The sequence below is a fragment of the Bos javanicus genome, chromosome 5 (assembly GCF_032452875.1).
Source record: "Bos javanicus breed banteng chromosome 5, ARS-OSU_banteng_1.0, whole genome shotgun sequence".
Classification (NCBI taxonomy): Eukaryota; Metazoa; Chordata; class Mammalia; order Artiodactyla; family Bovidae; genus Bos; species Bos javanicus.
In genome coordinates, this window is record NC_083872.1 from 107,243,118 (window position 1) to 107,258,261 (window position 15,144).

At 51.8% G+C, this 15,144-nt stretch overlaps 1 protein-coding gene across 3 annotated transcripts in view; it reads right to left on the reverse strand.

Annotated features, from left to right (window-relative positions):
* The window catches only part of TEAD4 (TEA domain transcription factor 4), a 61,929-nt gene that overhangs the window by 24,193 nt on the left and 22,592 nt on the right, over nucleotides 1–15,144 (reverse strand). For all 3 annotated transcript variants that reach the window (XM_061418227.1, XM_061418228.1, XM_061418226.1), the window contains one exon: nucleotides 7,757–8,011. In XM_061418227.1, the coding sequence (XP_061274211.1) occupies nucleotides 7,757–8,011 (255 nt within the window). The remainder of the gene's footprint in view (nucleotides 1–7,756; nucleotides 8,012–15,144) is intronic.

The following is a 15,144-nucleotide window of genomic DNA, read 5'->3' on the forward strand; positions in this document are numbered from 1 at the left end:
CAGGCCTGGTGCACAGGCTCTGTGGCTCCCTGGGCTCAAGTCATCTGAGCTCCTCCAAGGCAGGGAAGGGGTCCCCCCTCAAGTGCTGCAGCCCACGTTGTTCACTGGGCACCTCTAGGCCCGGCAGTGACACCAAAGACCGTGCTTCTTTCAACAAGAGCGCGAAAAGGTGCTCAACATCGTTAACCTTAGGGAAATGCAAATGAAACCATGAAATACCACCTCACACCCGCTAGAATGGCTATTGGGGAAAAACGAAAAATAAGTATTGCCAAGGATATGAAGAAATTGAAACACTTGTACGTTGCTGGTAGAATGTAAACTGGTGCAGCCACTGTGGGAGATAGTCTGGTAGCGCCTCAAAAAGTTAAACAATCAGCATACGATCCAGCAATTCCATCTCTAGGTACACACCCCGAATAACTGAAAGTGGGTCTTAAAGAGCTATCTGTACACCCATGTGTACACTATTCACAATATCCGGAAGGCAGAAATACCCACACAGAAATTAATAGCTTAAATGGATCAATAAGATGTGGTCCAGCCATACAATGGAATTCAATGGAATTATTCAGCAATTAAAAAAAAAAGAAAAGAACGAAGTTCTGACCCAGGCTGCAACATGGATGAACCTTGAAGGTACTGTCTTGAGAGAAATACTTGAGACACAGAAAGGCAAGGACTGTATGATTCACTCACTACTGTGAGGTACCCAAAATGTTGTTGCTATTGTTTAGTCACTAGGTCATGTCCAACTTGCAACTCCGTAGACAGGCTTCCCTGTCCTTCATTATCTCTTGGAGTTTGCTCAAACTCATGTCCATTGAGTCAGTGATGCCATCCAACCATCTTATCTCTATGTCACCCCCTTCTCCTCCTGCCCTCAATCTTTCCCAGCATCAGGGTCTTTTCTAATAAGTTGGCTCTTTGCATCAGGCAGCGAAAGTATTGGAGCTTCAGGTTCAGCGTCAGTCCTTCCAATGAATATTCAGGGTGGGTTTCCTTTGGGATTGACTAGTTTGATGTCTTTGCTGTCCAAGGGACTCTCAAGAGTCTTCCCCAGCACCACAGTTTGAAAGCATCAATTCTTCAGCACTCAGCTTTCTTTATGGTCCAACTCTCACATCCACACCTGACTACTGGGAAAACCATAGCTTTGACTCTGCAGATCTTGGTTGGCAAAGTGATAGCTCTGTTTTTAATACACTGCCTAGGTTTGTCATAGCTGTACCCAGAATAGGCAAATTCATCAGGACAGAAAAGAGATTAGAGGCCATCAGGGCCTGGGGGGAGGGAGGAACGGGAGTTACTATTTAATGGGTACAGTTTCTGTTGGGAAGAAGGAAAAAGTTCTGGAGATGTCCGTGAGGGTGGTTGCCTGACACCGTGCATGTGCTTAATGCCGCTGAGCTACGCACTTAAAAAGGGTCAGAATGGTACATGTTAAGTTCTGTGTATTTTCCCACAATAAAATATATGATAAGTTGGCTGTTCACATGAGTAATGTGAGTATATGTATAATATATGAGCAATAAAATGAAAATATATGAGTAATAAATAAAACTAACCCCCCCAAAGGTAGTATTATTACTCTCCCCATTTCTCAAATAGGGAAACTGAAGCTGAGGAGAGGCCCCTGGACAGATGTGGATGTGGGCAGAGGTGTCCGTCGTCAAGCCTCCAGACACAGGAGGCCAAGGCCCCAGGCCGGATGAGGGAGACGCACGGCACAGGGCGGCGGAGGGTCCAAGATCACAAGGATGCGGGCAGAAGTGGACTGAGGCCTCCTGACCTGTGCCGTCCCTGCAGTGACCAGAGCCCCACCCAGGTCCAGCCCGTGCTCTGCCTCTTGCAAGCTAGTGATTCGCCTCCGATGAGGGCTTCCCAGGTGGCGCTAATAGTAAAGAACCCGCCCGCCAATGCAGGAGACCTACGAGATGCAGGTTCATCCCTGAGTGGGTAAGATGCCCTGGAGGAGGGCATGGTCACCCACTCCAGTATTCTTACCTGGAGAATCCCATGGACAGAGGAGCCTGGTGAGTCTCAAAGAGTCAGACACAACTAAAGCAACTTAGCATGCATGCATCTCAGACGGGCCCGGATCACAGTGCTTTGCCCAGATCCCCAGGGGAACCCCCAAACCCACACGGCTAGTCTCCACCTCTGGGCCAAGGATCACTCCCTTCAGCCCTCCTCCACCCAGCCAAGCTCCACTTCCTCCCAGAAAGCTCCCAAGGTAAGCCAGCCCCAGGCTGACTCCTCTACCCAACATAAGTGCCATCCATTTTCTTTAAAAAGATGTTCCTCCAGCATCTCCCTCAACCATGAAGCTGGAGAGAACAGAGACCATGGCCCCAGCCCGGCCTGGTCCTGGATAAGAGGCAGGTGCTGGATAAGAACCACCCGACAGCTAACAGGCCACAAGGCACCCAGGGAGACCCGGGAGAAAGAGGGGTGGGGGGGAGGGCAGACACTTGGGAGATTCAGAGCAGAGTCCAAGAAGGCAAGGGGCCTGGTGGGCACAGAGAAGGAAGGACAGGAGCAAGACAGCAGCGGAGGGAGAGTGAGGCCACTGGGGCCAGACTCACCTCCCGCCACCTGCCCACGGGGCCAGAGCCAGGCTGGGCAAGGAGGTCAGAGTGACCAGCAGCGCCAGGGTGAGGGTCACACCATGACGGGGCAAAAACAAAGGCTGCTGTGAGCTGGGGAAGGGGAGCCCCGGCCCAGGGGAGGCTTGGCATAGACAGGTCCCTGCACCCAAGTGTCACCTGCATGTCTGTCTGACCCTAATCGGTAGCCCTGCTCTGGGTGTGCGGTGGGCTGGGCTGGGGGCAGGCCTGAACCCCCATCCTCAGAGACTCCAAGTCTCGGATATTCCTCTGGGCATTTTGCTCTTCCTGCCTGAGAAGTCAGCTGCTCACCTGGAAGCGAGGTTGAGGCCTCTGGATGCAGGGTCGGGGGTTAGCGGGGGAGGGGAGGAGCCCTCCAGGGTGCCCAGGGCTCAGGTCGGGCGGGGGCACAGAGGGTGGCAAGAGTGGGTCCAGGAGCCAAAGAGGGTGGTGAGCAGCCCGAGGTCTGAGTCAGCTTGGCAGCAGATCCCTCTCCCCCTCCCCCTGGGCCTGGGGCCCATCCCACGCCCAGGCCTGAGCTCAGAGTTATATATACCCCCCAGCTGGGCCACTCGCTTGGGCAGAGAGCCCTGTCCACTCCCCGGTGAGGCCCCACCTTGGCTCAGCCCCCGCGCCTGTAAGAGGAGACGGGGAGCTGGGAGAAGCCAGCGTCTGGGCCCCGGGCAGGATGTGTACCCGAGGAGGACAGGTGCTGTGGGGGCTGGGTCAGTCACCAGACTCTGCAGGGAGGGGTGAAGGCCCCCGCTCCGGTCCCCCTGCCCAGAGCCTGACCCACCTGAGCCGGGGCCAAGCGGGAGCTGAACTGGCTTCAAAGAGCTCACCGGGGCCACTTGGGATGACAGGGAGTGCTGAGCAACCCCCCTCAGCCCCCACTTACTACCTGAGCGACTCGGGGACTCAGCCTCTGAGCTTCTCTCTCTGCATCTACAGAGGCTGTAACCCCTCCCTACTCACCCCTCCCCACCAAAGACGGTCACGATGAGACTCTGGCCTCCTAGGCCCATCTCCTCTCTTCCTCCTCCTGGATGGCCCCCCCACCCCTCTCTTCCTCCTCCTGGGTGACCCCCCCACCCTCAGCCCCTCTCTATCTCTGGGCACACGGGAAGGAGGGCAACCAAGGACTCCAGCAAGACCCGCACTGTGGGCCAGATGCCGCCTTCACCTCTCTTCCCCCACCCATCGGCTGCCCTCCTGCCAAAGAGAATTCCACCCCGGGGCCTGCCGAAAGTGTGCCTGCCTTTCCCAAACCCTGCCTCAGTCGCATTGCCAGGGGACTAAGCTCAAGTCCCCCAACCCCCACATCTCTCTACGTGAATACAGATAGAAATAGCCACCGATAACGACTGTCAGTCTGGTCGAGGCTATGGTTTTTCCAGTGGTCATGTATGGATGTGAGAGTTGGACTATAAAGAAAGCTGAGCGCTAAAGAATTGATGCTTTTGAACTGTGGTGTTGGAGAAGACTCTTGAGAATCCCTTGGACTGCAAGGAGATCCAACCAGTCCGTCCTAAAGGAAATCAGTCCTGAATATTCATTGGAAGGACTGATGCTGAAGCTGAAACTCCAATATTTTGGCCACCTGATGTGAAGAACTGACTCATTTGAAAAGACACTGATGCTGGGAAGGATTGAGGGCAGGAGGAGAAAGGGGATGACAGAGGATAAGATGGTTGGATGGCATCACCAACTCAATGGAGTTGAGTTTGGGTAAACTCCAGGAGTTGGTGATGGATGGGAAGCCTGGTGCGCTTCCAAACGGAAGTGAACGACTGAAACAAATGAAGCGTTTACCCAAACGTCCATCAACTGAGTAAACAGCTATGCACTACGGGGTCCATCCATATGACAGAACGTGACTAAGTCTTCAAAAGGAAGGAGGTTCTGACACCCACCACGTATGACGTGGAGGAATCTTGAGGACACGACGGTCACTGAAACAAGCCGGACACAGGAAGACAAGCACTGTGTGATCCCACTTACGTGAGGGCCATAGAGGAGTCACAGCCACCGAGGCAGAAAGTGGATGGCAGGTACCAGCGGCCAGGGGCTGGGGGTGGGGGGGAGTGGCAGGTGAGTGTTCAAGGAGGACAGAGTTTCAGTCTGGGAGGATGAGAAAATTCTAGAGATGGATGGTGGGGATGGTCACACACCGTGTGAATGTACTTAATTTCACTGAACTGCACGCTGAAAAATGGTTATAACGGTCAATTTGATGTTCCATATACTTTACCACCATACACAAAGGAACAGCCGGTCCACAGCGGCCCTCAAACACTGTCCGCTGGCTCTCCACGGTTTGCAGTCCCTTGGGGTCTTCCCCACATGGCAGTGACCTCAGCTTCCTCCCCACGCTGAGCGCCTCTGCCCGCCTGTGTTTGCCAAGCCCTCTGTCCCTTGAAAGCAGGAAGAGGAATCCTGCCAGGTGCCCAAGAACCCATCACAGTCCCACCAGGGACCTGCCAGCTCTGCAGCCACCCACCTGCCCCTCCCTGCACGCCCTGCCCTCTTCTCACGCTCATCCCTCAGCTCGTGACCCGCAGGCACCCCACTCTCCACCTGAGCAGCGGGAAGCACCCCGGCTACCAGAGACACTTCCTCCCCAGCTCCTTGGGCAAAGCCTCCATGAAGCAGCCCCACCTGGACCACGGATGCTCCACGCACAGTGCTGCCTCCTCCACGGAGCCTCTGCAGGGACCAGAAGTGAGAAGCAGCCACCAGAACAGAGGTCAGGCAGGGCGGCCCAGTGGCTGACACAGGGCCTGAGTAGAGCCACGGCGGAGGGGCCAGTGAGGAGGGATGAGCAGCTTTAACCGCTGACCGAGGAGCACACCCGGGGTCCAGAAAGGACCTTGCTTCCCCAACAAGCAGGGGAGAAGGAGTCCTTTGTCCTCACAGGTGAGGTGCAGGTGAAGGGTAAAGGAGGCAGGGCTGTGTGGCTCCGCGGCACCCCGGGCCAGTGAGCAAGAGGCTTTGGGTTTGGTCACTTGAATTGAGTTGAACAGTATCCCCCCAACATTCATGTCCACCCAGAGCCTCAGCACATGACCTCATCAAGAAGCAGGGTCTTGACAGACATAATTAGTTAAGATGAGGGCATATTGAATATAGGGCTTCCCTGGGGGCTCAGTGGTAAAGAATCCACCTGCCAATGCAGGAGACACAGAAGACGCAGGTTTGATCCCTGGGTCAGGAAGATCCCCTGGAGGAGGAGATGGCAACCCACTCCAGTATTCTTGCCTGGGAAATCCCATGGGCAGAGGAGTCTGGGCACATATTGGATTAAGGTGGGCCCCCGATGTCTGGTGTCCTGATAAGAGGAGAACAAACAGAGTTTCGGAGAGGACAGCCATGTGACAACAGGGTCAGAGACGAGAGTGATGTGGCCACAAGCCAAGGGCACCAGGGCTGCCAGCTGCCACCAGAAGCCAGGAGGGAGGCACAGAACACATCCAACCCCACAGACCCCCTTGGGTTCAGACTTCTGGCCTCCTGACCCTCCAGAGGATACATTTCTTTGTCTAAGGCACCCCTTAAATTTGTGGCGATTTCTTACAGCAGGCCTAGGAGATGAGTTGAGTCAGCCCCCAAGGCCCCCTCACAGTTGATGAAGCATCTGTGCTGGGGGGAGGGCATCTGGCTTGGAGCCATCTCATTCAGGGCAGAGGGCGACCCTGGGAGCAGCACCCTGAAGCACCTCCTTTCCTGGGAATCACAGCACGGGAGCTGGAAGGCTTCTGTCAGTCACAGAGACTCCCTTGCCTGCCCAAGACCCATGTCTCAAGCTGGGTGTCCTGGGGGAGTTTCCAATGGCTGAGCTGAGCCTCCCAACAGCTGTTACTATTTGCTTTGCTTCCCCAAAGCCTTCCTTCAAGGCTATGGTTTTTCCAGTAGTCATGGATGGATGTGAGAGTTGGACTATAAAGAAAGCTGAGTGCCGAAGAATTGATGCTTTTGAACTGTGGTGTTGAAGAAGACTCTTGAGAGTCCCTTGGACTGCAAGGAGATCCAACCAGTCCATCCTAAAGGAAATCAGTCCTGAATATTCATTGGAAGGACTGATGCTGAAACTGAAACTCCAATAGTTTGGCCACATGATGGGAAAAGCTGACTCATTTGAAAAGACCCTGATGCTGGGAAAGACTGAAGGTGGGAGGAGAAGGGGACAACAGAGGATGAGGATGGTTGATGGCATCACTGACTCGATGGGCATGAGTCTGAGCGAGCTCCAGGAGCTGGTGATGGACAAGGAGGCCTGGTGTGCTGCAGTCCATGGGGTCACAAAGAGTCGGACACGACTGAGCAACTGAACTGAACTGAACTTGCTTCCCCAGATACCGTATCTCCCACCCAAAAATCAACACAGAGCCTGGATGGGAGCGGAGTTTGGGGAGAATGGATACATGTATATGTACGGCTGAGTCACTCTGCTGTGCACTGAAACCATCACAACAGTGTTAATCGGCTATACGCCAATCTAACATGAAAAGTTTAAAAAACAAAACACAGTCACAGAAGGCAACACAGCCCCAGGCGAATGGCTCAGTCCACCGGCTGCTGGACACTGAGCATGTTCATGTTCCCAATCTTAATGGCTCAGGAAGACCTAGCCTTCCTGATCACTGTCCTCTCTGGGGACACTCCATCTTCCCCGTTACATGTATGCTCACCATCCCCACCGCCCTCACCTAGCAGGGCAAAGATCTGCCCCACCCTACCTGGTACACAACAGACTCCTGCCTGGGGGAGGGAGGGAGGGAGAAGATGAGCAAGGACATCTTCCTAACACCCTTCACAGTCAAGGTGGGAAGCTAGGAGAAGATCAGGCATTTGCCTGGGGGATGGCGGGAGGGATTTTCCCAGCCTGCCCTGGGGGGATGTTGTGCCACTTTTCCAAGTCTTCCCCTACCACCTTCTTACCAACCTCCACATCCATCCAAGGGCACCTCCTCCAAGATCCTCCCATCCCTTGGAAGTCCAGACAGAATAAAGCAGTGTCCACCTGGGAGGAGTCCCAGGAAGTCACACCCCTCCATCACTTGGTGGGAACCTGGTTGCTGTGCTGAAACAATTTCTGGGACTGGAGCCTGAACAGGGGTACGGCTGCCCAGACCCAACAGCCTCCTTACCATACATCTTGCCTTCATCCGACAGGATGATCTTGCGCCGACCGCAGGGTGGGTAGATGGCCAGGGCCTCCTGGAAGCTCTGCTCAATGTCAGGGCTCCACACGCCCTCCGCGTCATTGTCGATGGGCTTGTCCAAGGCCTGGCTGCCCCCAGAGACGTTGCTCCCCTCGGGGGAGTTGGGAGAGCCCCACTCGTTGGAGGTAATGGTGCCGGCCTTGCCCTCCAAGGCTCCGCTTGGAGGAGCGCCCGTTGGACCTGTTTGGGCAGAAACCACCAGGGCATCAGTGGACAAATGTGTGGATGGGGGGCAGGACACCCAGGGAGCACCACCCCCAGAACTGGGTGCTCCTCCTTTCTTGCCCATTGCACGCAGCTCAGGAGATGGAAGAAAAAGGCCAGGGACACCAGGGAACAGAGTGAGGCAGAAGGTCTGGGGGGTCAAGGGCAGGTCATCTTCAGTCCATCACCCTCAGCTTCCCACCTTGTGAGAGCTCAATGACCGGGCCCTGATTGTGGCTCTAAGACCCAAGATGGCACCGGGAGGTCAAAAATGAAGACCAAGTATCCGGGTTGTTCTATGTTAAACCACAAAGGGGCAAAAGAATGCAAAATATTGTGCACTTTTGGCGGGAACGTAGAGTAGTACAACAGCTAGGGAAAACAGTACGGATGTCCCTAAAAAAATCGGACTGCCATATGGTCCAGCAATTCCACTTCTGCATATACACCCAAAAGAACTGAAAGCGATATCTCGAAGACATAGCAGCATTATTCACAATAGCCAAGAGGTAGAAGCAACCCAAGTGTCCATGGATGGATGGATGGATAAGCAGAACATGGTGTCTATATATTATACAGTAGAGGTGAACCTTGACACTTTATCCTAAGTGAGGTAAGCCAGTCACTAAAGACAAATACACTGTGATTCCACTTTTATGATGTCTGAGAGCAACCGAAGTCATAGAGACAGACAGAATGGTGGTCATCCTGGGGCTGGAGGGGGGAGTAGGTAGGGAGTTGCTGGGTACAGAGTTTCCGTTTTGCAAGATGAAAAAGTTCTGGAGATCTGCTGCTGAACAACAAAAATGTATGAATATACATTTTTTTCCCTGGTTTTAAGTTTACCTTTTATTTTAAAAAATTTTATGGCAGTACAGTTGATTTACAATGTTGTGTTAATTTCAGGTGTACAGCCAAGTGTTTCAGTTATACGTATATCCACTTATGAATATACTTTGACATGACTCAACTGTATCCTTCAAAACGGTTAAGATGATTAATTTTATGTGTCTTTTTAACCATAATTAAAACATGAAATTAAAAGAAGCATGCAAAATAAAATGCAGGTCACCATTCTCCTACTGCATCCCAGCTCAGGCTGCTTTTAGAGGAAGAGTCTAACCCTGGCAGATTCTCAGGTGTTAGGGCTTCCCTGGTAGCAGTCAGTAAAGAATCCCCCTGCACTGCAGGAGACCCGGGTTCAATCCCTGGGTCAGGAAGATCCCCTGGAGAAGGAAATGGCAACCCACTCCAGTATTCTTGCCTGGGAAATCCCATAGACAGAGGACCCTGGGGGTTACGGTCCATGGGGTCGCAAAGAGTCAGACATGACTAAACAGCAGCAGCAGCAGCACACACTAATAATCTTAAGGCAGGTTTTGGATTATAAAAACCAGGTGGACACCATTTACCTCCCAAAGCCCAAAATCCGTGGAATTTTCCGGGCAACAGTACTGGAGTGGGGTGCCATTGCCTTCTCTGGAGAACAGTATGGAGGGTCCTTAAAAAACAAAAACTAGACCTACCATATGACCCAGTGATCCCACTCCTGGGCATCTACCCAGAGAAAACCATGATTCAAAAAGATACATGCATCCCAATGTTCACTGCAGCGCTATTTACAACAGTCAGGACAGGCAAGCAACCTAAGTGTCCATCAGCAGAGGAATGGATGAAGATGTGGTACATATATGCAACAGAGTATTACTCAGCCATAAAAAGGAATGAAATTGTGTCATTTGCAGAGATGTGGTTGAACCTGGAGACTCTCATACAGAGTGAAGTCAGTCAGAAAGAGAAAAACAAATATCATATATTAATGTATATATGTGGAATCTTGAAAAATGGTATAGATGATCTGATTTGCAAAGCAGAAACAGGGACACAGACATAGAGAACAAACATTTGGGACGCCAAAGGGAAAAGGGGGTGTGTGGGATGAACTGGGAGATTGGGATTGGCATATATTGATAATATATATAAAATAGATAGCTAACAAGAACGTACTGTATAGCACAGGGAACTCGGTGCCCTGTGGTGACTTAAATGAGAAGGAAATCCAAAATAGAGGGAATATATGTATATGCATGGAGAAGGCAGTGGCACCCCACTCCAGTACTCTTGCCTGGCAAATCCCATGGGCAGAGGAGCCTGGTGGGCTGCAGTCCATGGAGTCGCTAGGAGTCGGACACGACTGAGCGACTTCACTTTCACTTTTCACTTTCATGCATTGGAGAAGGAAATGGCAACCCACTCCAGTGTTCTTGCCTGGAGAATCCCAGGGACGGGGGAGCCTGGTGGGCTGCTGTCTATGGGGTCGCACAGAGTCGGACACGACTGAAGCGACTTAGCAGCAGCAGCAGCATGTATATGCATGGTTGACTCACTTTGCTGTACAGCAGAACCTGACACAGTGTTATAACGCAATTATACTCCAATTTTTTTTTTTTTTAAGTTTCCCTCAAAGTGTGTCTGAGGGTGTCACAATAATACTGGAATGGGTTGCCATTTCCTCCTCCAGGGGATCCTCCTGACCAGGGATTAAACTCACATCTCCTGCACTGGCAGGTGGATTCTTTACTCCTGAGCCATCAGGGAAGCCCAGTAATGAAGCCACTGAGTGGTTGTAACTCAATCCTCGGAGAAAAGGTAGACTATTCATAAAATACGACGAGGAAGATGGTCTGTCTTGGCCTAAGCCCTAGGTATAAAAAAGAATCGTCTTTCTTCAGAATTTGCAGCCAAAGTTCTGCCCTTAAGTGGATTTGAGATCTGAACTTTATATTACAGGAAGCTCTAGTCAATTCACAAAAATAAACAGTGACCCCAGGCTAATAATCTCTAAGTAGACAATCTTAACTTAGACTGCTGAGACCCAAAGCCTAGCTAAAGAATCTCAAAATCCAAAATGACAAATGTAAGAGGAAACGATCTCAGAGCTTCTGAGTGTGGTGACCATGTGAAGAGGTGGGGAGAGGGGCTGCCCACAGAAAGGGCATGGAAGCTTGCTTCCTTCCCCAAGCCACGTCATATGCATCCCTTGCATCTGCTGTTCCTGAGTTACACCCTTTTATAGCAAACTGGTAGGCTGGTAAGTGAAATGTTTCTCTGAGTTCTGAGAACCACACTAGCAAGTGATTTGAACCCAAGGAGGTGGGGGTCTCTGGAACCTCCAATCTATATGCGTGCGTGCTCAGTTGCTTCAGTCGTGTCCGACTCTTTGTGACCCCATGGACTGTAGCCCACTAGGCTCCTCTGTCCGTGGAATTCTCCAGGCAAGAATATTGGAGTGGGTTGTCACGTCCTCCTCTGGGGGATCTTCCCAACCCAGGGATCGAACCCGTGTTTCCTGCATCTCCTGCATTGCAGGTGGATTCTTTACCACTGAGCCACCAGGGAAGCTCCCCAGTCTGTCTATAGTTGGTGACAACCCGAACTTGCAGGGTGAGGGCCGTCTTGTGGGACTGAGGCTTTAGCCTGTAGGATCCCATACTATTTCCAGATAGATAATGTTAGAACTGAGTTGAATTGTAGGGTACTCAGCTGGTGTCGAACACTTGCTGGCTGGTGAGTGGAAAAACACCTGGTCACAGATTGGACTTGGTGACCAGAACTTTTAATGATTAAACACTAAAACTATTACATTTAAAGTCAGAAATAAGATAAAGAATGCTCACTTTCAACACTGAACACTCAACACTGTAACAGAAGTCCTAGCCAACACAGTAGAACAAAAGAGCTCTGCAGGTTGGAAAGGAAGAAGTAAAATTGTCATTATGCTTAGGAATTATGATAGAACATAGAACACTGAAAAGAAACAAATCATTAAAAAAGCTTCTGAGTTCAACAATACCAACATAACAAAATCAATTCCATTTTTATTCCAGAAATAAGAAATTTGATAACGCAATTTTTAAAAATATCCTGTTTAGATACAAAGTCATAATTTTTCAAGTAGTGATAAATCCAACAAAGGAAGAGATCTTTAGAGAAAATGGTAACTGCTTTAAAAGATATCATTTCTGCATGAGACAGGGTGCTCAGGGCCGGTGCACTGGGATGACCCTGAGGGATGGGATGGGGAGGGAGGTGGGAGGGGGGTTCAGGATGGGGGACACATGTACACCCATGGCTGATTCATGTCAATGTATGGCAAAAACCACTACAATACTGTACAGTAATCAGCCTCCAATTAAAATAAATTAATTTTTAAAAAAGACATCATTTCTAAATAAATGGAGAAGAACCTGTGTGTTCATGGAAAACAGTATCACCAAGAGGTTGAATCTCTCTGGATAAATTGTAAAATCAATGAAAGTATGACTAAAATCCCACAAGGTTTTCCACAAACTTTAGTTGATTTTCAAAACACATGGAAGCCCAAGACAGTTCTCAAGTCATCTAACCCACTGCCTTCACCTTGGATTAGACCTTCCCATTCAAACCCGAGACTTCCCTGGGTTCTGGCTGCAGAGTGACCACTCACCAATCATCAGACATCTCCAAAGCTCTTCCCTCTCAACGCGTCCAAAGTCATAAGGCTTGAGACTGAATCCCGCTCCTCCGTCTCTCAGGAGATGACCTCACCATCCGCCCCGAGGCCAGCAGCCAAGGAGTGTGCTTTGACTCCCCCTCTCATCTCCCATCAGCAGTTAGTGACCACATCCTGGCTTTCTCTCCCGGAGCCCTACCCCAGAGCTTCAGCTTTGCCAGTGCTCACCTGGACGACTGGGCCAGTCCAATCCGGACCCCATCATCTTTTCATTGCAGCTTCTACAGAACACGTCTGATCACGTGACTCTTCCATTTAAACTCTTTCCCAGGCTCTTAGATAATGAGATTTTACAAGGCCCTTCCTCCGCTGATTCCGGCTCTCCAGCCATACCTTCTGTCCGTCCACACCATCCTCCCTCTTCTTTGCACCCACCCCAACATGCCAAGCTCTCCCTCTGCACAGGGGCCGAGCTACCTGTGACCTTGCTTCCCACCCCCCGCTTTTCATCCGGCCAATTCTCACCCATCCTTGAGGTCCACCCAAAATCTTCCTTCATTTTTCATTTTTGTTACTGAAGCATCCTTGATTTACAATACTGTGTCAGTGTCAGGGTACGGCCGTTGCAGGCAAACTCACTTCCCCTGGGAGGATGGTCCTAAGCTCAGTCTCTGTGCTCTGGGCACCCTCAGCCCCTGCTCCCAGGTGCAACTTCCCCCCGACCAACACACCCCACCCCCCCCAGAGGGCAGGGCTCGTCATCTTTCTCTACTAAATCTTCCGCACGCTGCACACACTGGGGCACAGAAGGACGAGCACACGAGTGGCTTTTGGTGCGTGTTTGTGGATTAATGATTTCTCTGTGGAAGGACACAGGGTTCTGTTTAGTGTCAGGAAACACAAGAAAATCTCAGCAACCTCTGGGCCTGGGCACGCCCGAGGGAGGGCTTGAGTATGTATGCAAATCCCTTTGGAGTTTATCCTGGAGGCTGAAAAATGAAAGGATGATGCCTGGAAATCAAGAGTCCCAGGATCTGGCTCCTGTTCTACAAGCCACTATGACCATGGACAAGTCCCCGTGTTTCCCTGGACCTCAGCTAGCTCACCTGTGAACTGTGCAGGCAGCTCCTCCCTGCCCCAGCAGAGCCTGTGGCTCTTGACCTGACCCCCAGTCTCCAAAGGAAAGAGAAAGTGTCAGTCACTCAGTCATGTCCAACTCTTTGCGACCCCATGGACTGTTGCCCGCCAGGCTCCTCTGTTTGTGGGATTTTCCAGGCAAGAATACTGGAGTGAGTTGCCATTTCCTTCTTCAGGGGATCTTCCCAACCTAGGGATCGAACCTGGATCTCTTGCATGGCAGGCAGATTCTTTTACCAACTGAACCACCGGGAAGCCCAGTCTCATTCTCAATAAAAGCTGTAAGTTCCCAGTTCTTTGGAAAAGTTCTGAGTAACCAGCATCAGTGGTCCCTAGGAGGGAGCCAGAGTTTGCCTTGGGTGGGGGCAGAACTGGAGGCCTCCAGGGCAGGCCCTGGGGCCAAGTCAGGGATTATTTTTGTTCCTCTGCTGGTGGCACCTGGCCCAGGCTTAACGAGGCCATCTGTCCCCTCCAGCTCCTCCTGGCAGGCCCCCGAGGGTCTCTGGGGAGCGCTGGGGGAGGGGCAGGGGGACCCTTCTCCCAGATGCTGCTGGCTCACCCCACTCCACACCCTTCTAGCCACAGGCAGAGGCTGTGTGGAAGCTCTGTCACGGCCGTGGGCTGAGACAGGGGGAGAGGCCAGGCACCCGGCCTCGTGGGCCAGGAACAGCAGGCCACACAGGGCTGGGAGCAGCTCCATTTTGGTAACGGATCCCAGGTCCAGGACCTCGGGTGACCGCTGCCCGGCTCTCCCCAGGGCGGACCCAGTGCAGGGCCTCAGCAGACCTGCCTTGTGGGGCAGCATCCAGGGCCACCTCCCAGCTTGGGGAAGGAAGGACCTTGGGACCACAGTCCCTGCTCTGCCAGGGGCACACGGGACATCAGGGAAGCTGGAGCACCCTCCTATTATCTCCTAACTTTCTGGCCTCCCAGACACTTGCTGTGTTTAGTGTTCAACCCCAGGAGAAAACCTAGGCATAGCCAGGAGACACAACACCTTAGATATTCCACATTATTAACTAGCCAGTTTAATTATTATTGGGATTTCCCAGGTGGCTCAGTAGTAAAGAATCTGCCTGCCAAGCGGGAGACGTGGGTTAGATCCCTGGGTCAGGAAGATCCCCTAGAGAAGGGAATGGCAACCCACTCTAGTATTCTTGCCTGGAGAATCAAATAGACAGAGGAGCCTGGTGGGCTACAGTCCATGGGGTTGCAAAGAGTCAGACACGACTGAGCGAGTGAAGAGCAACAGCCGTCCTGGCCCAGACTGGAAATGATGGAGAAGGAAACTTGGGAAGTTCATAGGACTTGCCTGGTATCACCCAGAAAGTTAAGGAGAGACCGTTAGGACAGGGTCTGGGGCTCCTTCCCAGTCACGAGGATAGGAGCTCTGGGATCCAGGCTAAAGGTTGCAGCCACACAGGACTCTCGGGAGGGGGTCTGACATCCTGCCCACCGATGCCTCAGCTCTCACGCTGCT